The following is a 23,699-nucleotide window of genomic DNA, read 5'->3' on the forward strand; positions in this document are numbered from 1 at the left end:
CTTGTGATGTGTGTGGCAAAGGAATAAAGGGGATGTGGGGGTACATGAAAATGACCACTTCCCTGCAAGGTAAGTTCTTTTGTCAATCATTGGTGGGATTTTTTTTCCTCTCCTAATTAGTTTTATTATTTTCCTTTTTTGGTCACTCTATGATTCTCTCATTCTTGGTGTACGTGGTTTATCATAATTATTCTCCACCCATCAAATCTACCACTGCAACCAAAATTTTTCATGTTTTATAATAACTTTGCGGGAAAAAGAAGAAAAACAAGAACACGTATAAATCCGGTACAATAGAAATATATAGAATAAAGCTAAACTAAGATATAAATATTGGACACACTCAATAAATGACCTTTATTTGCGAACCTTCTTCACCTTTTTCTTTCTTTTCGAAGAGTTCATTTGGGAGAGATTGTTGATTAATGTGTGGTGTTGCATGCTTAATATCCACGCTTTGTGACTAGATAAAGGTCCTATTCATGCTTAGTGATTAGGTGATTAAGTTAATCTTTACAGTCATATTCCAGCATGGTTTTCAATTTTCTGAAAGAAATTATCACATCTGAGATAATTTTAATTAATCTCATATAGGAGAGAAATGTTTAGTTGCTGGGATTGATTTAAAGGGAAGTACTTGTAAAAGTCCTGTTTTTTTTGTTAACCATTTGTTTGTTTATAAAATCATTAAGAGCCACTTTCAAATGCCTTAATGTACCTTTCGCTTAAAAAGAATAGGCTAAAACTCAAAATTCACCACAACTACAGATCTCAGCCTATAGCCGCGTTTAAAAAAACGCAGCGATAGGCCTGTTGGACCTATAGTCACGGTGAATAAGCCGCGCATGTAAACACAACTATAGAAAACACAGCTATAGACCAAATGGGGCTATAGCCGCGTTTTTAGGGTCTATAGCCGCTTATATAACTATAGTCCTCGTTTTTTGTAGTGCCTCTAAGTTTCACATTTTTCTCATTTCAGTCCTCTAAATTTGAATTCATTCATTTTAACCCTCTAAGTTTTATAACTCCTCAATTCAGTCATTCGTTAACCTGACATCCATTATTGCCATTTAGCACCCCCTTCCTCCCACCCCCTACCCCACCCAAAACAACATTTTGGCATTAATTTAATATTTATTTCTTAATTTTAAAAAACCCATAAATTAAAAGAACCATCATCCCTAACTATATTTGAAGAAGAAGAAGAAAAAAAAAAAAAAAAAAACCCCACCCACAAAATCAAATCCCTAATTCAATAGTTTGAGAGAAATTGAGAGATCGAGAGGCCGGAGAAGGAGAGCAAGAGTTTACTAAACTTACCCAAAGGTGTATTGGCTAGAGCCAAGTACAACTCCCGGATTGAAGCCGCTAAGTGAATCTCCTAGAGTTGAGCCACCAAAAACATCTCTCTCTCTCTCTCTCTCTCTCTCTCTCTCTCTCTCTCTCTCTCTCTCTCTCTCTCTCTCTCTCTCTCTCAATTATTGGGTTCGAATATTGATTTTGGTAGATGGGGTTTCTATTTCATTTCTTCAGATGAGGAAGACATTGTTTGGTTCTTTTAAGTTTTAATTTATGGTTTTTTTTTTAATTAAGAAATACATGTTATATTAAATATTAAAATATGGATAATATATATATATATATATATTTATTTATTTATTTAAATAAGCCCAAAATGACATTGTTTTAGGAGCTTTAACAGCGGCAATGGATGACAAATTAACAGAAGACTGAATTAAGAAGTTTTAAAACTTAGAGGACTGAAATAAACGAATGGAAACTTAAACGACTGAAATGATAAGTTGTGAAACTAAATAGTGAATTTGCATTTTGGCCAAAAGAATATCTTTAATCAGTATATATACTTGTAAGATATACTGTTAATATAAGTGAATATTATTAGGAAGTCATTATATCATGAATATCTTAATCATAGTGGAAAAAATTAATCACGGCAACCATTGATGTGATTAGTTCTATTTTTTTTTTTTTTTTGGACTTTAATAATGTTGATTTGTTAGATCCCATAATGTCAAGTTATTAATTAATCAAATTATGGACATCTTTTCAGAGGAGTGAACAAGACATTATGTTGTGCAAATAAAATAAATGGTAGCAAAAAGATAACACAATTAATATGGTCCTGTAGAGGAAACCAATGGAACAAACCATTCCACAATAAAAATTATTGGGTTGAACTATAGTTTTAAGAGTTGAAGTATAATTCTAAGCCACATATCCAATCAATTGTCATTTGTATCCGGAAATTTGGGAACAGTCAAACATAGGAAAAAGTTAAGCCAATATTCCAGGAAAAAATTATCACGGCGCCATTGCAAGGGAAATTGATACAAGAAAATAATGAGCATTTCCAATAAATAATAACAATAACCTAAAATGGATAATTCTCTTGTTTTTATGATATATCACCCAATTCCAACTCGATTTTTGCCCATGGACAGTCAAATTGAACGAAATATATATATATATATATATATATATATGAAGAGCACTGAATGATCAAATTACTAACAAAAATGAAGCAAGATCACTACGAATACATAATCAAACATCAATTCCAAATAAATAAATAAATAAATAAATAAGAAGGCCAAAATAAAAATAATTCCAAACTTTAAAGTTTAAAGTGCACTTTAGCCTAATTATTATATTAAAAAAAACATATAATGAAAAATACATGTGACGTGGATATTATTTTTTATTTTTAGAAGAACGTGGATAATAATTCATCAAATTACTTTGTAACGAGAAGGAGAAGGAAGAGGAGGAAGCTATCCTTCAAAAGTTAAAATCGGTTTGAAAGAAAATCTTGTCTTTATTTTTTACTTGAAGAGGCGGGCTTTATTTACTTATTGAAAAACAAACACACCACAAAGCCAGCTATAAAATGACTACAATAGGACTCCAACGAAACTGACACATGAAATTCTTGTCCGATTTGATGGGCCAGGGTCTGGACTAGGGTTTAATAATTGTGGCATGCACTTTGTCTCATTGGACTAGGTTTCTTGAACAAGGCTTCTTGTGAGATTTGCTGGAAAGGATTGGCCTTACAATGCATGAATGCATTGAATGGGCAATCAATTGAGAATTTTAGATGGACCTAGGTTTAATAATTGTGGCATGCACTTTGTCTCATTGGACTAGGTTTCTTGAACAAGGCTTCTTGTGAGATTTGCTGGAAAGGATTGGCCTTACAATGCATGAATGCATTGAATGGGCAATCAATTGAGAATTTTAGATGGACCTTCTTTGACCTTTGGAAAAAGATTGGCAATGGTTGTAGACGTAAATGAAATGTGTATTTGTCATGTGCATTACACATGATATAAACATATATCATGTTTCTATTATTAATTCTAAGTTTGTAGTTAAAATTTGTAACCTTTTTAATGGTTTTTTTTTTTTTTTTGCTAGCAGTTGGCCTATGGGCCACGACATAGAAAATATTGATATGGATCTTTTCACAATATAAGAATCAGCTCAATGGGCCAAAATGTTTGTAGCAGAAAATGAAATGTGTATTTGTTATGTTGCAACTTGCATGTGCATTGCACATGAACTCATGTACGGGAATACACGTTATTTTCTTATTATTAGTTCCAAATTTGTAGCTAAAATTCATGCTAGGCCTTTTTATGGCATTTTGTTTTTCTCTTTTGCTAGGGTTGGCCTACGGGCCATGGCATAAAAAAAATGTTGATATGGATCTTTCAACACTATAAGAATCAGCCCAATGGGCCAAAATTTGGGCTACAACATACAAAAGCTTTATACCTACAATAAAACTGTGGGCTTGGGCTTTGATATAGGTGTAAAGCTTTATGGGCCTTAAAAGCATATAAATAAAAATATCTAAAAAATAATTTTATTTTCTAATAAAATATAGTTATATAAGGCTTAAAAAGAAGGACTATCTGCCGTAAGGTGCTTCAGTGCACTACTCTCATGTCATTGAAAAGAAATATATACTTCAAATTAACTAATAATTCTTATAGTAAGTGCATATTGCTACCGTTTGTAAAATGACTTATTTCTTTAGTTAGGTCACGTATAACTTTACCAATTTTTTTTTTTAAACACGCTATATTTGTATCGAACGTTTTTGTTAAACAAGATAAACCGATCAAAAGAAGTTGTCTTAAATATAAATATATATATATATATATATATACTAATTAAACTAGAAAAGTTTGAAAGTCATTCCTTAATTATTATAGGGGGTGAAAGACCAGCATTGTGTATTGGGCCTGGAAGCCTAACATTGTGTATTGGGCTTGGGGCCCCTTTTTTGGGTTGAGGTATGTCCAAAGAGGAGAAAATGATTGAGAATGATTCTAAATGGGAGAAATATATCTAAAAATGATCGAGGAGGGCAGGCCGAAGAGATCATCAACAAGCCGAAAAGCGTATTCTCTTCGGATATAAAGAGTCTCGATCAAGCAAGTACCTGGGAGGTTCAAGTGATCTTCTTGACAATTCCAATGATAAGGATAAGCTCTAGGCATGTCTGAGGATGATAAGAACGGAGAAATATCTAAAGGAAAAAGCTGCTACCACCGTGTTTAATGCACTGCAGCAACTTTTCTGGCCGCATTTATGTGGAGAAGACATGTCTTAAATATAAATATATATATATATATATATATACTAATTAAACTAGAAAAGTTTGAAAGTCATTCCTTAATTATTATAGGGGGTGAAAGACCAGCATTGTGTATTGGGCCTGGAAGCCTAACATTGTGTATTGGGCTTGGGGCCCCTTTTTTGGGTTGAGGTATGTCCAAAGAGGAGAAAATGATTGAGAATGATTCTAAATGGGAGAAATATATCTAAAAATGATCGAGGAGGGCAGGCCGAAGAGATCATCAACAAGCCGAAAAGCGTATTCTCTTCGGATATAAAGAGTCTCGATCAAGCAAGTACCTGGGAGGTTCAAGTGATCTTCTTGACAATTCCAATGATAAGGATAAGCTCTAGGCATGTCTGAGGATGATAAGAACGGAGAAATATCTAAAGGAAAAAGCTGCTACCACCGTGTTTAATGCACTGCAGCAACTTTTCTGGCCGCATTTATGTGGAGAAGACCCTTGAACAGTACAACTTCAACTACCAACACTCTTGGAGAACTAAAGAAGATACCTGATGTGACATGTACTCAAGTGATTGCTTGAATGAAAAACAAGTGTATGATGAAGATGGTTTAGAAGAAGGCTATATAAATGAGAAAAGTCTCTAAAGAAGGCAGGAGACAAAGATTTAACTGTAGTTCTAAGAATTGTATTTACTATTCAATCAATAATATACCTCTTTGGACATCAATATTTTTAGTTGTTAAGTGCGTTTTTATGTTAGCCCATCCCTGAATATCATAGTTAATAGTTGCTAAATTCATAACTAGCCCAGCTCTTTCACCCACTCTCTACAAATTCATTGTTTTGAGCTTGGGTTACAAATCCTGACCTTACAATTACCTTTTACCACTAGGTCATTACGATAATGGAATTCTGTTGATGATCTTATTATTATTATTATTATTATTTTTTTTTTTTTTGTCTTCAATGCACATGTAATCCTCTAATACATAAGAAGTTAGACCCAAGGTAGTTTGGGGAGCCTAGTCTAAAATTAGTGCCAATAGGTCATTCTTTGGGCGTTACAATTGCATTTTCTCCCTAAGTAATGAAATAACATTATAAGAGCATCCACACCAGCTCGTGTAAATTTATCATTTATTTTACACGAAAAAAGCTACTTTTTATATTTTACACATCTATTTTTACAAAACACCCACATCAGTTCATCTATTATACACTACATTTTATATAAATAATATTTTTATATTCTTTTTTTAATATTATTTTACCTACCCGTTTCTTTTTCCAATACCTCCTTTTCTTTCTTCTTTCTTTCTTTTTCCTTATCTCTACCGTTTCCCCTTTCTTTTCTTCCTCTTCTTTCTTCTTCTTTCTCTCACGGTCAAAACCCATAAGCACTAGAGCAAGAACTCCATCAACACCACAGCCATCACAAGCACCACAACGCCTCTCCAATCCACCGATCTTCGTCAACCCAGAAGCACCATCACAAGGCTCCATCAACGCCGATCTCCGTCAACCCAGATGCACCATCACAAGCCTCCATCAACGCCAATCTCCGCCAACCCAGATGCACCATCACAAGCCTCCATCAATGCCGATCTCCATCAACCCATAAGTAAGACCCATACCCACAACCAGATCAAGCATGACCAGATCAGGCAAGACCCATACCCACGACCAGATCAGGCAAGACACATACTCACGAGCTTCGATCAGGCGAGACCCATGAGCTCCGATCGTTCCAGTCAAGCACCGATCGTTCCGATAAGTGCCAATCTCTCTTTGTTGTTTGTCCATTTTGGTTTGTTTGTGTGTGGGTGTGTTTGTGTATCTCTATGTTTTTTTTTCTCTGATCAAGTGTATCTCTGTGTTGATTTTGGGTTAATTTTCAGTTGATTTTGGTTAATACTCTAGGCTGGTAGCGCTAGGTTTGGTGGTTATTCTGGCGCGTTGGGTGGTTATACTGTACAATGATAATATTATTTTAATGTATACATGAGCTATAGTACCCGTGTAAATATACACAGGTACTGTAGCTCATGGAAATATATACACGGTTTTACACTCACTAATGTGGGTGTTTTTTTTGCTTTATGCGGGTACTATAGCTCATGGAAATATATACACGGTTTTACACAGTTTTACATCCACTGATGTGGGTGTTTTTTTGCTCAAAATGTGTAAAATTTGCACTATAGTTCTATTTTAGAAGACTTTAGCCGAGCAGATATGAATGCTCTAAGTGTTTAGATAATGTAAAACGAGATTTTTTCCTTATAAAATAAGTAAACAATAATTTATAATGTTCTTAATATAAAGGAGAGTAAAAATAACAATGCTTAAGACTTATCTTGTATTTTGTTGAGGCTCCTTCTGCTATGAAAAAGCAATGTAAAGTTCAACAACAAAGGAAAGTTTAGTAAACTATGGTGTTGTCATAATCTATTGCCATGGTATTTTGCCACAGTAAGTTGTCGTAGTGGAAGGCATTTAGGAGTGTCAGACATGATAAAGAAGTCGACAGCGTTATATGAGTCATCTGGTGGTATTATGTGGGACATTTTGCAATGTATGGGCTTGTGAGCACACTTATTCTCACTAATTTACATAGAGGAAATCTACAGTAAAACATTCAAGTTAGTTGGACCCATAAACTTGGCAAGTAGAAGCTTCTGTTGGGGTTCCAAGAAAGTAAAATATTGCAGATGATAATATGATGAAGTAAGAGAAGAATTTGTCTGGGCGAGAGAGAGTGAGAGTCGGTGTGTGCATGCTTGGTAGGGGTTTTTTTAGAAGCTAAGTGAATGAGATTTAGAAGGAGAAGATATGAATAAAATACATTGATGTCTTTGAAAGCCCCCTCATGTTTTGCCTTTTATTCTCCTTTTATACTAGATATGGTTTGGTTTATGCAAAATAGAGATGTCTTTGGTCTGCTAAATAAACCATGGTGTTCTGTCTTAAATATGAAGGGATTTAAGGGTCTTTACATTAGGAAGAAAGTTGTGGCAGACTTTACTTAGTTGGAAAATTATAAGGTGAAAGTAACACTTAGACTTCAGCTACAAAGGGAAAATGTTTTCTTAAAAAGTCAAAGAGTATATAGGGGCAATTAGTGTAGTGGATTACAACTTTCATTAGATCATAAATTGTATTGACAGGAATAATTGAGAGGAAATAACGAGGAATAATGATGTACACGGTCGAATTGAGTCAAACTCTTGGTTCATGAGCTTCAAGCTAACATCACTAACAAAGGGAATAACTACGCATACTGATACAGCCACTCACCAAAAATCACTCCCACTTCTCCCCTCACTGAAAATTTGAGCTTATCCATGAGCTTGGGCCATGAGTTAGAAATATTAGATGTTAGCTTAGTGGGTACGATTCCCTTGTATGTTGATAGCTATATGATAAGGGTTACATTTTTTGCAGTCGACTATGGGTATTGAGTCTTCAAGCCTTAATATATAATATGCTAGAAAAAGAGGTCCCAACAATTTCTTTTTGACTTACATGGATTTAATATTAGATCTTTCATTTGATAAAAAAAAAATTACTAACTGAATTAATTAGAATTTTTTTATGAGATAGTTAGAATTCACATCCTACTTTGTTACACCATTTTTTTTAATAACTAAAATCAAATTTATATTCTATCATTCATTACAATAAGCAGTGAAAAAAATATAATCATATATAGTTTATTTGATTAAAAAATACCCAAAAAAAAAAAAAAACACAAACAAAAACAAAAAAGCGAAATTACAATTCCAAAAAAATAAATAAATAAATAAATAAAAAGGCCAAAATAAAAATAATTCCAAACTTTAAAGTTTAAAGTGCACTTTAGCCTAATTATTATATTAAAAAAAACATATAATGAAAAATACATGTGACGTGGATATTATTTTTTATTTTTAGAAGAACGTGGATAATAATTCATCAAATTACTTTGTAGCGAGAAGAAGAAGGAAGAGGAGGAAGCTATCCTTCAAAAGTTAAAATCGGTTTGAAAGAAAATCTTGTCTTTATTTTTTACTTGAAGAGGCAGGCTTTATTTATTTATTGAAAAACAAACACACCACAAAGCCAGCTATAAAATGACTACAATAGGACTCCAACGAAACTGACACATGAAATTCTTGTCCGATTTGATGGGCCAGGGTCTGGACTAGGGTTTAATAATTGTGGCATGCACTTTGTCTCATTGGACTAGGTTTCTTGAACAAGGCTTCTTGTGAGATTTGCTGGAAACGATTGGCCTTACAATGCATGAAAGCATTGAATGGGCAATCAATTGAGAATTTTAGATGGACCTTCTTTGACCTTTGGAAAAAGATTGGCAATCGTTGTAGCCGTAAATGAAATGTGTATTTGTCATGTGCATTACATATGATATAAACATATATCATGTTTCTATTATTAATTCCAAGTTTGTAGCTAAAATTTGTAACCTTTTTAATGGGTTTTTTTTTTTTTGCTAGCAGCTGGCCTATGGGCCACGGCATAGAAAATATTGATATGGATCTTCTCACAATATAAGAATCAGCTCAATGGGCCAAAATGTTTGCAGCAGAAAATGAAATGTGTATTTGTTATGTTGCAACTTGCATGTGCATTGCACATGAACTCATGTACGGGAATACATGTTATTTTCTTATTATTAGTTCCAAATTTGTAGCTAAAATTCATGCTTGGCCTTTTTATGGCATTTTGTTTTTTCTCTTTGGCTAGGGTTGGCCTACGGGCCATGGCATAAAAAATGTTGATATGGATCTTTCAACACTATAAGAATCAGCCCAATGGGCCAAAATTTGGGCTACAACATACAAAAGCTTTATATCTACAATAAAACTGTGGGCTTGGGCTTTGATATAGGTGTAAAGCTTTATGGGCCTTAAAAGCATATAAATAAAAATATCTAAAAAATAATTTTATTTTCTAATAAAATATAGTTATATAAGGCTTAAAAAGAAGGACTATCTGCCGTAAGGTGCTTCAGTGCACTACTCTCATGTCATTGAAAAGAAGTATATACTTCAAATTAACTAATAATTCTTATAGTAAGTGCATATTGCTACCGTTTGTAAAATGACTTATTTCTTTAGTTAGGTCACGTATAACTTTACCAAATTTTTTTTTTTTTAAACACGCTATATTTGTATTGAACGTTTTTGTTAAACAAGATAAGCCAATCAAAAGAAGTTGTCTTAAATATATATATATACTAATTAAACTAGAAAAGTTTGAAAGTCATTCCTTAAGTATTACCTTTTACCACTAGGTCATTACGGTAATGGAATTCTGTTGATGATCTTATTATTATTATTATTATTATTTTATTTTATTTTATTTTATTTTGTCTTCAATGCACATGTAATCCTCTAATACATAAGAAGTTAGACCCAAGGCAGTTTGGGGAGCCTAGTCTAAAATTAGTGCCAATAGGTCATTCTTTGGGCGTTACAATTGCATTTTCTCCCTAAGTAATGAAATAACATTATAAGTGTTTGAATAATGTAAAACGAGATTTTTTCCTTATAAAATAAGTAAACAATAATTTATAATGTTCATAATATAAAGGAGAGTAAAAATAACAATGCTTAAGACTTATCTTGTATTTTGTCGAGGCTCCTTTTGATATGAAAAAGCAATGTAAAGTTTAGTAAACTATGGTGTTGTCATAGTCTATTGCCATGGTATTTTGCCACAGTAAGTTGTCGTAGTGGAAGGTGTCGAGGTAAAAGCCCAGAGTTATGTAATGGGCCTAAGACTTTAATCGAAGACTAGGGCGTGTCAAAAGAGGAGAAAGTGATTGAGAAAGGACCCAAGTGGGCAAAATATACCTGAAAATGAGTGAAGAGTATAGTCCGAAGAGAGCGTCAGTGATCTGAAAAGTATGATCTTCTCAGATACGGTAATTCTCGGTCAAGCAAGTACCTGGGTGGTTCAAGTGGCCTTCCTAACGATTCCAATAATAAGGATAAACTTCAAGTATGTATGGAGATGATAAGAACGGATAAATGTCTGGAGGAAAAACTGCTACCATCACATTAAATGCACTGCAGCAACTTTTCTAACCGCATTAATGTAAAGAAGACTTCTGAACAGTGTGCTCTCAACCACTACCACTCACAGAGAACCAAAGAAGAGGTCTGATGGGATATATACTCAAGTAGATGCTCAGATGACTAACGAGTGTACGATCAAGATGATCCAAAATGCACTATATTATGTGAAAGATCCCCCATAAGAAGAGGAGGAAAAAAAAAAAAAAAAAGAGAAACTGTAGTACAAAAGATTATTAGAGTTCAAAAATAAGATTATAATTTATGAACTATCTCTTCGGACGTTTATTCAGTCAGGCTTTATGAGTGCCTTTATGTTTATTATCTTTGAATCTCATGCTAACCGTTGTTTAATTCCTATCCAGCCCAGCTTTTTCACCAATTCTCTACAAATTCATTGTTTTAGGTTCATTGGGCTCAGACTCCATATCTTTTGGGCTTGAGCTACAAAAATTGACCCTACAGAAGGCATTTAGGAGTGTCAGACATGATAAAGAAGTTGACAGCGTTATATGAGTCATCTGGTGGTATTATGTGGGACATTTTGCAATGTATGGGCTTGTGAGCACACTTATTCTCACTAATTTACATAGAGGAAATCTACAGTAAAACATTCAAGTTAGTTGGACCCATAAACTTGGCAAGTAGAAGCTTCTGTTGGGGTTCCAAGAAAGTAAAATATTGCAGATGATAATATGATGAAGTAAGAGAAGAATTTGTCTGGGCGAGAGAGAGTGAGAGTCGGTGTGTGCATGCTTGGTAGGGGGTTTTTTAGAAGCTAAGTGAATGAGATTTAGAAGGAGAAGATATGAATAAAATACATTGATGTCTTTGAAAGCCCCCTCATGTTTTGCCTTTTATTCTCCTTTTATACTAGATATGGTTTGGTTTATGCAAAATAGAGATGTCTTTGGTCTGCTGAATAAACCATGGTTTTCTGTCTTAAATATGAAGGGATTTAGGGGTCTTTACATTAGGAAGAAAGTTGTGGCAGACTTCACTTAGTTGGAAAATTATAAGGTGAAAGTAACACTTGACTTCAGCTACAAAGGGAAGATATTTTCTTAAAAAGTCAAAGAGTATATAGGGGCAATTAGTGTAGTGGATTACAACTTTCATTGGATCATAAATTGTATTGACAGGGATAATTGAGAGGAAATAACGAGGAATAATGATGTACACGGTCGAATTGAGTCAAACTCTTGGTTCATGAGCTTCAAGCTAACATCACTAACTAAGGGAATAACTACGCATACAGCCACTCACCAAAAATCACTCCCACTTCTCTCCTCACTGAAAATTTGAGCTTATCCATGAGCTTGGGCCATGAGTTAGAAATATTTTATGTTAGCTTAGTGGGTGCGATTCCCTTTTATGCTGGTAGCTATATGATAAGGGTAATATTTTTTGCAGTCGACTATGGGTATTGAGTCTTCAAGCCTTAGTATATAATATGCTAGAAAAAGAGGTCACAACAATTTCTTGTTGACTTACATGGATTTAATATTAGATCTTTCATTTGATAAAAATAAATTACTAACTGAATTAATTAGAATTTTTTTATGAGATAGTTAGAATTCACATCCTACTTTGTTACACCATTTTTTTTAATAACTAAAATCAAATTTATATTCTATCATTCATGACAATAAGCAATGAAAAAATATAATCATATATAGTTTATTTGATTAAAAAATACCACAAACAAAAACAAAAACAAAAACAAAAAAGCGAAATTTTTTTAAGTAATCAAAATAAGTCAATAATTATTTCAACAATCACAATACATATTTGCTATGCCCTTTTTTTTTTTTTTTTTTTTTTAAATTTTATGAATAGGAAAACTTTATTAGCAATAGACAAACAAATTACAAAAGACCAGAATTTTTTTTTTTTTTGGTAGAAACAAAAGACCAGAATTCTTAATAAGAGCAACCTCCAAATAAGGACATAACGCCAAAGGACCCCACACAACTACAATTGAAAGACCACTTTGTAAATCAATGATCTGCAACATTTGCATCTGTGGAGACTCAACCAAAAAAATAAATTTTGAAAATGAGAGACATTAAGAGGGTATTTGGTGAGTGTTTTTAAATAACAATTTTCAGTCTTTAAATAATATTTCACGAATTTTCACATACTTTTTCATCCACATGTATTTTCACAAAAGTTTTTAAACAATAATTTTTAGTTTTTAAACAATTTTCAGTTATTATTTGCTTTGTGTTGGGTTTGAATTCATTTTTTACACTTAAATCTTGTACTCATTTTTTTGTTTCCAACTCTTATTTTTTTTGGGCATTAATATTCTGTTAATTGTGTTCTCTAAATTTTTTCTAACAACCCCCAACGAATACAAGTATAGAGGAAGCCTTTAGCAGTTACCATACTCGCTAGAAATCACTTACCTCCTACAAACTAGACACAATCAAGGCAGATATGCCTGAAAACAAATAACACAGCGATGGATCCACCATTAGATTTCAGCAAACTCGCCTCCTAGAAACCTCAAATCCACCATCAAATGTCCCTTAAAACAAACAACCACCATGACCATTTCAACAAATCAATCCACAAACAAACCCAAAAGCAAACACCACACAGAAGGAATCAACTAGCAGTGAGCATTGACAATGGGTCCAATCGGACTTCGCTTAAGAAAAAAGTGAGATCCAGAGAGAGAGAGAGTTTTTGATGAGACAACTCATGAAATTGGTTTTTTTTTTTTTTTTTAATAACAACAATGTCACTGTATCCATTTTTACAATAATGAAAACGCCCAAAATATTTAGTCAGTTTTTGAATTCAAATTTGATTTTGTGGATATTGAAAATAAAAACTGAGTATAAATAATGTAACCAAACTTTTTTTTTTTTGGGGGTGAAAGATCCCCCCAAAAAAAAAAAAAACTGAAAAGAAAATAGTAAAAGCATTATATTTTTCCTAAAACCAAACAACCTTTAAAGGTTCTCCAAGGTACACTAGAACCTGAAAAAGCAAATTTAGCTACAAGCCTACAAGGCTATTGCATATAACGTGTTACAACTTACAATCTTTCACCTTTTATGTAATCAACAATTTAATTTGAAAATAATTGTAAATTTTGCACCTATTATCTAAACTAGAGTTCGAATGAGTTGCACTGTATTATCTAAAAAATTTATGGTGTAAATTTTTTCCATTCTCACACGGTCTCTGGTGGATGGTTAACCATTAAATTAAATATTTTTTTTTGACACTACTTAAATGTTAAGATTGGAGATGGTAAAGTAACAAAAATTAAAGCGATTACACAATTTCGAAGTATAAGGTGTATATTATATTATAATTTATAATATCACCTAATGTAAGATGATGATTGTAATTAAATAAAGTCTTTTTTTTTCCCTCTTAAAAAATTCCTTTTAACAAATTTACCCTCATTTTTTAGACAAGCACCACTCAATAGAATTCCTCTACGTACTTATCTAAATCTAATATATATAAAAGAAAAAGTAATAAAATTAGAGACACAAAAAAAAAATTTTAAAAACAAATTAACAGTGTTTTTAAATTAACTTATCACCTTACACATGAATTCATCACAATAAACAATTTAATTTAATTATAAAAAATTAACATGATGGGTTAATTTGGAAATATTACAAAATTATTATAAATTTTTGTCAAGAAAAAAAAATCAGTAATTAATTTGGTATTTTGTTTTTGAAAAAATTTCTTATTTCAACAACATTTCACAAAAAAATCAATGATAAATTCTAATTAAAACTAATAATAACTTATTTTTTACTTAAAATTTGTTGTGATACTTATCTACTTTTATTTTTATTTATATTTTATTTTTGAGGAATCAAATTAGTTTGCTCTTTGGTGCTTTATGAAAAACAAAAACAAAAGAAAAAAGAAAAAGAAAAACAAGCATGACGTAAAAGGAATAATATAGAGTAAGGCAGTGTGTGTTTGGGCGTGTCCTTTCTCACTGTATTAACCTTAATTTTTTTAGCTGTGATTTTTTGTTTCCGACACTCTCTCCGGTCACTCTATACGCAAACACAAAACACACACACTCTCTCTCTCTCTGTATCTGTGTGTGTAGTCAGTGTATATATACATTCTACCAATTCACTGGTTTCGAAGGGTTCATCTTCACTGCTCAAATTTAGGGTTTCACTCCCATTATATCAAAATAGGTAATTTCCCAATTGGATTTGGGCTATCAATTTTTGTGGTTTTTCTCTCTCCTAGGGTTTTGCTTTTTCACTCAGTTCCGACTTCGAATTGGAGAACTTTGTAACTCTAATTTTTCAAATTTTGTTCTCATCCTAGGGTTAAAATTATCAAAGCTCTTCTTTTTAAATTTTTTTTTTTGGGTTTTCCCCTTTTATCTGTGATTCTAGAATCTGCAATTCGGTTTTAGGGCTTTGATTAAGCTCTGTTCGTTCCCAAATCTTCAAAATTTCCGATTTTTTTTTTCCTCTGGGCCTTTTCAATAATCGGAGATTGGAACCCAGAATCGGAAATCCAATTTTGAAAATCTCCTAGGGTTCTTGCTGTGTGTTCATTCTGAAATTGAAGAAAATTTTGGAGCTTCAGAGCTCTCTATCTCTCTCTGTTCTAGGGTTTTGATCAGTTTTTACAACTAAACCAAAGAAAACCCAAGGTTGGGAATTGAATTCTCTCTCTGTCTCATATTGTGGTTGCTTATTTGAAATTATAAAAGATTTGGTTTTAGGGTTTTGATTGAATTTTGAAGCTAATCCAAAGAGAACCCAGAATTGGGAATTTGAATTTTCACTCTGTGATCTCTCTCAAAATTGGCCATGGCCTCGTACAGGCCATTCCCTCCACAAACCTCATTTGCACCACCACCAAATCAAAACCCACTTGCACCACCACCTCAACCGCCACCACAACCACACCCACCTCAGCAGAGAGCTCAATACAATCAGAACTGGGTTGGATATAGTGCTCCTGATACCTCTATTGCCTCAGCTCCTCCTCCTCCTCCTCCACCACCATCTTCCTCTTCTGCTGCTTCTTCTTCATATCCTCAAAACTTCAACAATCCTCAATTGCATCCCACTTCCAATTATCACCACCACCCCCATCAACAACAACAGCAACAGCAACAACATTATGGCCCACCAAGGACTCAACCTCCACCACCCCCTCCTCATCAGCAGTACCCGTATCAACCGCCACCACCACCTCCTCCGGAGTCTTCTTATGCTCCTCCACCGCCGCCCCCGACACAGAATTCAATGAGTTTACAGCCCCCACAAGCTCCCATGTATTACCCTTCTAATCAGTTTAATCAGTATAGTCATCAGCCAATGCAACCAATGCAGCAGCCCCCACCTCCCCCGCCACCCCCGCCTTCGTCTCCACCTCCGAGTTCTTCAATTCCACCACCGCCACCTCCGAGTTCACCCCCACCTCCAGCTCCAGCTCCTCCGCATAATAGGGAATCACATGAGCGTGATAGAGGAGCTTCCAAGGAGGTTTATGCTTCTGCAAGGGGTGATCCTGGGGTTTCAATCTTCACTGCTCAAATTTAGGGTTTCACTCCCATTATATCAAAATAGGTAATTTCCCAATTGGATTTGGGCTATCAATTTTTGTGGTTTTTCTCTCTCCTAGGGTTTTGCTTTTTCACTCAGTTCCGACTTCGAATTGGAGAACTTTGTAACTCTAATTTTTCAAATTTTGTTCTCATCCTAGGGTTAAAATTATCAAAGCTCTTCTTTTTATTTATTTACTTTTTTTTTTTGGGTTTTCCCCTTTTATCTGTGATTCTAGAATCTGCAATTCGGTTTAAGGGCCTTGATTAAGCTCTGTTCGTTCCCAAATCTTCAAAATTTTCGATTTTTTTTTTTCTTCCTCTGGGCCTTTTCAATAATCAGAGATTGGAACCCAGAATCGGAAATCCAATTTTGAAAATCTCCTAGGGTTCTTGCTGTGCGTGTGTTCATTCTGAAATTGAAGAAAATTTTGGAGTTTCTATCTCTCTCTGTTCTAGGGTTTTGATCACTTTTTACGACTAAACCAAGAAAACCCAAGGTTGGGAATTGAATTCTCTCTGTGTCTCATATTGTGGTTGCTTATTTGAAATCATAAAGATTTGGTTTTAGGGTTTTGATTGATTTTTGAAGCTAATCCAAGAGAACCCAGACTTGGGAATTTGAATTTTCACTCGGTGATCTCTCTCAAAATTGGCCATGGCCTCGTACAGGCCATTCCCTCCACAAACCTCATTTGCACCACCACCAAATCAAAACCCACTTGCACCACCACCACAACCGCCACCACAACCACACCCACCTCAACAGAGAGCTCAATACAATCAGAACTGGGTTGGATATAGTGCTCCTGATACCTCTATTGCCTCAGCTCCTCCTCCTCCTCCTCCTCCACCATCTTCCTCTTCTGCTGCTTCTTCTTCATATCCTCAAAGCTTCAACAATCCTCAATTGCATCCCACTTCCAATTATCACCACCACCCCCATCAACAACAACAACAGCAACAGCAACAACATTATGGCCCACCAAGGACCCAACCTCCACCACCCCCTCCTCATCAGCAGTACCCGTATCAACCGCCACCACCGCCTCCCCCGGAGTCTTCTTATGCTCCTCCACCGCCGCCCCCGACACAGAATTCAATGAGTTTACAGCCCCCACAAGCTCCCATGTATTACCCTTCTAATCAGTTTAATCAGTATAGTCATCAGCCAATGCAACCAATGCAGCAGCCCCCACCTCCCCCGCCACCCCCGCCTTCGTCTCCACCTCCGAGTTCTTCAATTCCACCACCGCCACCTCCGAGTTCACCCCCACCTCCAGCTCCAGCTCCTCCGCATAATAGGGAATCACATGAGCGTGATAGAGGAGCTTCCAAGGAGGTTTATGCTTCTGCAAGGGGTGATCCTGGGGTTTCAAATCATGGGGTTCCTTCTAAACAGCAGCATAAGCCACCTGTTCCTCCGATGATGGTGAAGAAATCAAATGGGCCTACGGGGAGGGTGGAGACGGAGGAAGATAGGAGGTTGAGGAAGAAGAGGGAGTTTGATAAGCAAAGGCAAGAAGAGAAGCAAAGGCAGCAGTTGAAGGAGTCCCAGAACACTGTTCTGCAAAAGACCCAGATGCTGTCTTCTGCTGCAAAGGGGCACGGGTCGATTGTTGGGTCACGGATGGGGGAGAGGAGAGCTACTCCATTCTTGAGTGGTGAAAGGATTGAGAATAGATTGAAGAAACCAACAACATTCTTGTGCAAGTTGAAGTGAGTATATTGATGATGATCCTTGGTTTCACATTTGCTTATTTGTTTCTTAGCACGTTTTACCTCTCATTTATTAACAAAAGTAATTTTGGACTAGCCAATGAGCTTTCCTTAGATGGTACTTCCTCCTCTCACAAGTATGAGTGGAGGGGGAGGACGTGGGTTCAAAACCTATTGAGTGTGTTGAAATTACCAATAAAAAAAATTGTAATATTGGACTAGGATTGAAACTGCACCTAGATAGCTGAAAAGTTCTCATGTACTTAAGCGTAAGTTTTAATCTAATTATAGTGGTTTGCCTAGGATTGTGTCTGAAATGTTTTCTTTTTTGGAGGCTCTGGACTTAAAATTCATGACTCTGATCATCCTCTATTTAGCAGTACCTTTTTTATTTGGGTATTATTGGGACAAAGAGGGAGCACCAAATGCAAGAGTTCATCAAGAATATGTAAGAGGGCAGATGGGGGGTGAATATATGAAAAAAAAAAAGTATGGATTTTTCATTTGATTTCTTCTTATGAATGCTCTATTGTACTAGAATGGGATATTTGCGTACACTTGTGCTAATGCATTAATAGATGCTAGTGATCTTTTGGTCAGAGTTGATACTTCTGAATCTTCACATGTGACAGTATCACATTTTTCATTTCCTTTACTGACATGCTCTTTATGTGCAATATTACTTGTGTGCTTCTTGAAGGTTTCGGAATGAACTCCCAGATCCAAGTGCACAACCAAAGCTTGTGGCTCCAAAGAAAGATAAAGAACAGTACGTCTCTCTTTCTCTCTCTAATTCTTGGTTTTTTAAAAACTGATGGATGTATCCTGCAGTGTATGTTCTGTGTTGTGGACATACTTATAAACTTGCCAGAATCAAAGGTTGAGTCATGGCCTTCATTATTTCCATCTTTAGATTCTAGTAGGCATTATATGCCTCTGCTAGTGAGCACTCCAGCTGCTTAGGTTATGCTTGTTAGGTGTTGCTGGGATGACAAGTAATATTATTGCAGAATTATAAATTTTACGTTTACTTTATTTAATTTACAATCTCTTTTATTTTATTCTGAGGCTGAGTCATCCAGTATGTAGTTTATGTGAGCAAGAAGAATATCTTCCTGGGTTGTTTGGTAGCGGCCATGATTCTGATGTTTTTGTGCTACTTGTCATGTTGGAACTGGTGGTAAAAAGCGATGGAGAGGTGTAACGAAAGGATAAGAGAAAAGAAAATAGAAGAAGAGTGATAATCTAGTGAGGCATGAATTTTACATCTGGGGGAGTATATGGAAAACTATAAAGGAGTTATTTTGTCTTAGTCTTGGTGGCACACATAACTTACATCTAATGGAATAGCCCTCTTGATGTTCTGAAGAGTGTCTAGAAGCTATAGGAAATGAAGGATGGCATTGCAAATGGACTGTCAAGGCTCAAGATAATCTGAAGGCAGTGCCACTTATTCTTGAATTCTCCAAGATTGCAACCCTCAATTAAGTGATGGTGTTGAAGGAAATATAAATAGCTCTTAGTCAGACGTATCAGAGGTTCCCAGGGAAAAATGTTTTAGGCTGAGGTTCATTCATGTAGGTTTATTAATTTGTCTCCATTAACTATGGCTTGAGAGCAAAAAAGAATTACCTTCCAATCATGCTGTCCTAAAGACTGCACCTGAAGGTTCTGTAGAAAGACTGGGCAACTGCTTTGGCATCAGTGCTAGTAAACACACCAGCACTACTTTTCCTCCTCATCAGTGCCAAGCAACCAACAAGTGCATCACGTAAAGCTTTCCAATCTGCCTGATATAAATATGAGATCATCTATGATACTTTAATATCACAGAACAGATATAATTCAAAGAAGAGAATGTGGGAGCTCTGAAGGGAGTCAATAATTGTCATCTGATGAAACACCTGTAAATTTAATGATCCACTATTCCTGATATAAATATGACATCATCTATTATAGACTCTTTTCCAGATTAGGTTCTATGGTTTGGTAGTTTCCAGACAAACTGATAAGAAACAACTGTAAACTAGTAAGCCATAAAAAAAAAGTCTATAATTGTCATCTGAGGGAAAAACACACTCATGTGTGTGAACCCTGGGCACATGAAATTTGGTTAGATGGGACATCTTTTGTTACTCCTCCAGTATAAGTTGCTATATAAGTTCAATATTATTGAAACTGGTCTGCAGAATTTGATTGGGAATCTGATTTTCTAAGGGATTTTTCCATTAAGCATTTGGGGTATCATTATTTTTCTTTGTTTTGTTCATATGTTCAAAGAATCATGATGTAAATCCATTGCCTGAATATTGTGGTCATTTTTATGGTCTATTTTGCAGATATACAAAGTATACCATCACTTCCTTGGAGAAAACCTACAAGCCTAAACTTTTTGTGGAGCCGGATTTGGGAATACCTCTTGACCTTCTTGACCTCAGTGTATACAAGTATTGTCTCTCGATAGCTTAAATTTTTTGGGGACCTCAGCATTTCTATAGCATAACAATGCTGATCATCTCTTTGTACTTGTTTAATCAGCCCTCCCAGTGTTAGACCGATACTTGATCCAGAAGATGAGGAATTGTTGCGTGATGATGTTTCAGTGACCCCTGTAAAGAATAACGGCATAAGAAGGAAAGATAGGCCGACTGATAAAGGTGTTGCCTGGCTGGTCAAAACACAATATATATCTCCTCTTAGCACGGAGTCAACCAAGCAGGTAGTTGAATACTTACACTATACTCTTGAAGAACTATTTACCCAGGTTCAATGTCATAGCTAAGCTAACTATGTTGGTTTTTTCAGTCTTTAACTGAGAAACAAGCAAAGGAACTGAGAGAAATGAAGGGAGGCCGTAACCTTTTGGAGAACCTTAACAACAGGTTTTGTTTTATTATATCTTTAGGCTGGGAATATACTATTTGATAGCTGTTCATTTTCTTATACTGATAGACATTAATATTTCTTTTTGGTTTTCAGAGAAAGACAAATCAAGGAAATAGAAGCATCATTTGAGGCTTGCAAGTCACGTCCAGTTCATGCAAGTAATAAAGATTTATATCCTGTTGAGGTTCTGCCTTTGTTGCCTGATTTTGATCGGTATGGATTTTAAATGCTATTACATACTTTTTTGTTCAGTAAATGTGATGCTGTATCACATCGCTGTATCAAATCTCACACACAAGACCTTTCAGTCAATGTCAATAGATTGAAAAGGAATGGAGCATCAGATTGTTGTTTCTAGGTTTATTTCCGTCTATGCATAAGTTGATGACTCTGAACTATTTATCAAAAAAAAAAAAAAAAAAAAGAAGAGTTGATGACTCTGAACTGGTCTAATATTAAGCCAGCTCTAAGATTACGTGTTCATTGATAGGTATAGATAATTATGTGGTGTTGACACAATGATTCATTTGGTATTAATTATATTGCATTCTACTATATTCATATAAATGTTTGCGTTGTATGTGATGCAATGGTAATAGGTCTGAAGAACGATTTGTTATTGCGGCATTTGATAGTGCTCCTACGGCTGATTCAGAAATCCACAGCAAGTTGGACCCAACTGTTCGTGATGCCTTTGAATCACAGGTGAGTTAAGTGAGTTATGTTACAGAAATGCAAGAAAATGGTAGGCCATCATTAGGTTCAGATATTGACAAACAATTGAGACAATATGATCATAGCTTCTGATATTGACTGACAATTGACACTATCAGTATTTATTACCTTCTGAAATTTTAAACCAATTATAGGATTTCTAGTCACTTAAAGAGTGGCAATAAAAAGTCATGTAATCAAGGAAAGAAATAGAATGCAAAGCAACTAGTTAATAGGTAAAATCAAGTTCATAGATTAATAAGATAAAGAGGTTTGACAAGCCAAAAAGAAAAGGAAAAAATTATAATATACTTGGAGCATAGCTGAAATGTAGTGCTATCTTTTACCAGTTTACATAGATCTAGATTTTTTTGGACTGCTCTGGGTCAACATTACATTTGTGACACTGTAAGTTTCCTCAATATATGATAATATGAAGTCGCTATTTAATTAAAAGGTTGAATTTATACTAATCTAATTTAGAGTATTTTCAGTAATATTTCTATTATCTGATCTCTGGCTAGCGATGTGTATGAGTCAAATCTCATCTACCATGAACCTTTTTCAGGCCATTATGAAAAGTTATGTGCCAACAGGCTCAGATACAGACAAATCATTTTTGGCCTACATGGTTCCTTCTCCAGATGAGGTAGATATTGCCTTATTTTACCTTTGAAATATGTTGTACTTAAAGTAGGTGGTTCTGCCATTTTTATTGCTTATGTTTTATCATGCAGCTTTGTTATTTAATTCGTTTGTATATGTTTTATGGTCACAGTTATCCAAGGATATGTATGATGAACACGAAGATATCTCATTCTCTTGGGTTCGCGAGTACCATTATGAGGTATGTGCCTATATCTTTGACATGTTACACCAGCAAGCTGGAATTTAACTTCTTACTGATTTTTTTTTTATTTCACTCGTCAATAGTTTCGTCTTGATGATGTGGAGGACCCCACAACATACCTTGTGTCATTTGATGAAGCAGAAGCACGCTATTTGGTATCCACTTCAACCTTGATTTATACTTTTACATTCATGTGTGTGTGTGCACTAGTTTGTGTGTTAGTCAGCAACTTTTACACATTGTTGTTTAATGCAGCCTCTTCCAACAAAACTCGTTTTAAGAAAAAAGAGGGCAAAAGAGGGAAGATCTAATGACGAGGTTGAGCATTTTCCCATACCATCTAAAGTGACTGTGAGGCGGAGACCAACTGTTTCTGCAGTTGAATTGAGAGATTCAGAGGTATGACCATGGAGCCATCTATTGACTTAATCTAGTGAGTTTTGGATTTTAGTTCTTAGATACCATTGATTTGATTATGCTTCCAGGTTTATTCCCATTCAAAGGGGAGTTTTTCAAATTCTAAGAGGGGAGGGTTAGACATTGAAGATGGTCTTGGAAGACCACAGAAGGTTGCCCGACATCAGGACATAGATCAATATAGCGAAGCTGAAGATGAGATGTCTGATTGATTTCTTTTGATCCAAATTCTGCTGCCTTCAAGGGATGTTTCCCAAATTTATAGCAGCTAGAGTGGTGGCAGATTGGTTGTGTACTAGCATGCTAGATGCTGTGGAGTAGTGAGGTAAAATAGTTATATAGCTTCTATTTGTATGTTAATTCCAACCTCCAACCATCTACCTATTTATATTTTCAGATTGTAGCTGGTTCTAGTTGATACAGGTTTTTCCTCTAATATATCATGCGAGGAAAAATGACAAATAGATACTGTAAAAAGAAGTGAGACAGAATAGCGTGTTCATCAAAATCATTGAAACAGTTAGTTCTTTCCTGCAATGATAGTTGTTCTTTCTTTACCTTCTGCTTCAGTATAAATGTTTGGTGTAGTAATTCAGCCATTATACAATTTTTTTGTCTCCATTCATGTTGAGTGTAGATTTTGTGCTCATTACCCTATTGACTATTGTTCTTTATCTCCCTTTCTTGATTGGACTCTTTTTCTAGATTTAAATTACTAGAATTACTGTATTAAAGCCACAAATATTGGGCATATAATCTGTGATACAAAAATAATTTTGGTATCCTGAATGGTAGAAACTAGACAAGGAAATCTACATTATATTGTCAATAATCATGTTACAAATTCAAAG

The 23,699-nt window shown here is 35.0% G+C and overlaps 2 protein-coding genes across 2 annotated transcripts; both read left to right on the forward strand.

The window, feature by feature from the left end:
• The first annotated feature begins 15,522 nt into the window (after positions 1-15,522).
• On the forward strand, positions 15,523-16,260 carry LOC136070756 (leucine-rich repeat extensin-like protein 3). The gene has a single exon (XM_065781140.1). It carries the CDS (start codon positions 15,523-15,525, stop codon positions 16,258-16,260), a length of 738 nt encoding a protein of 245 aa, XP_065637212.1.
• Positions 16,246-23,405, forward strand: LOC112033298 (protein PAF1 homolog). Its single transcript, XM_024066079.2, has 12 exons — positions 16,246-17,981; positions 18,682-18,750; positions 20,321-20,428; positions 20,520-20,700; positions 20,787-20,863; positions 20,961-21,080; positions 21,467-21,572; positions 22,150-22,230; positions 22,360-22,428; positions 22,515-22,586; positions 22,687-22,830; positions 22,917-23,405. The coding sequence occupies exons 1-12, from the start codon at positions 16,921-16,923 to the stop codon at positions 23,058-23,060; spliced, it is 2,232 nt and encodes a 743-aa protein (XP_023921847.2). The 5' UTR covers positions 16,246-16,920; the 3' UTR covers positions 23,061-23,405.
• The last annotated feature ends 294 nt before the right edge of the window (positions 23,406-23,699 follow it).

The sequence above is a fragment of the Quercus suber genome, unplaced genomic scaffold (genome assembly GCF_002906115.3).
Source record: "Quercus suber isolate HL8 unplaced genomic scaffold, Cork oak 2.0 scaffold_257, whole genome shotgun sequence".
Lineage (NCBI taxonomy): Eukaryota > Viridiplantae > Streptophyta > Magnoliopsida > Fagales > Fagaceae > Quercus > Quercus suber.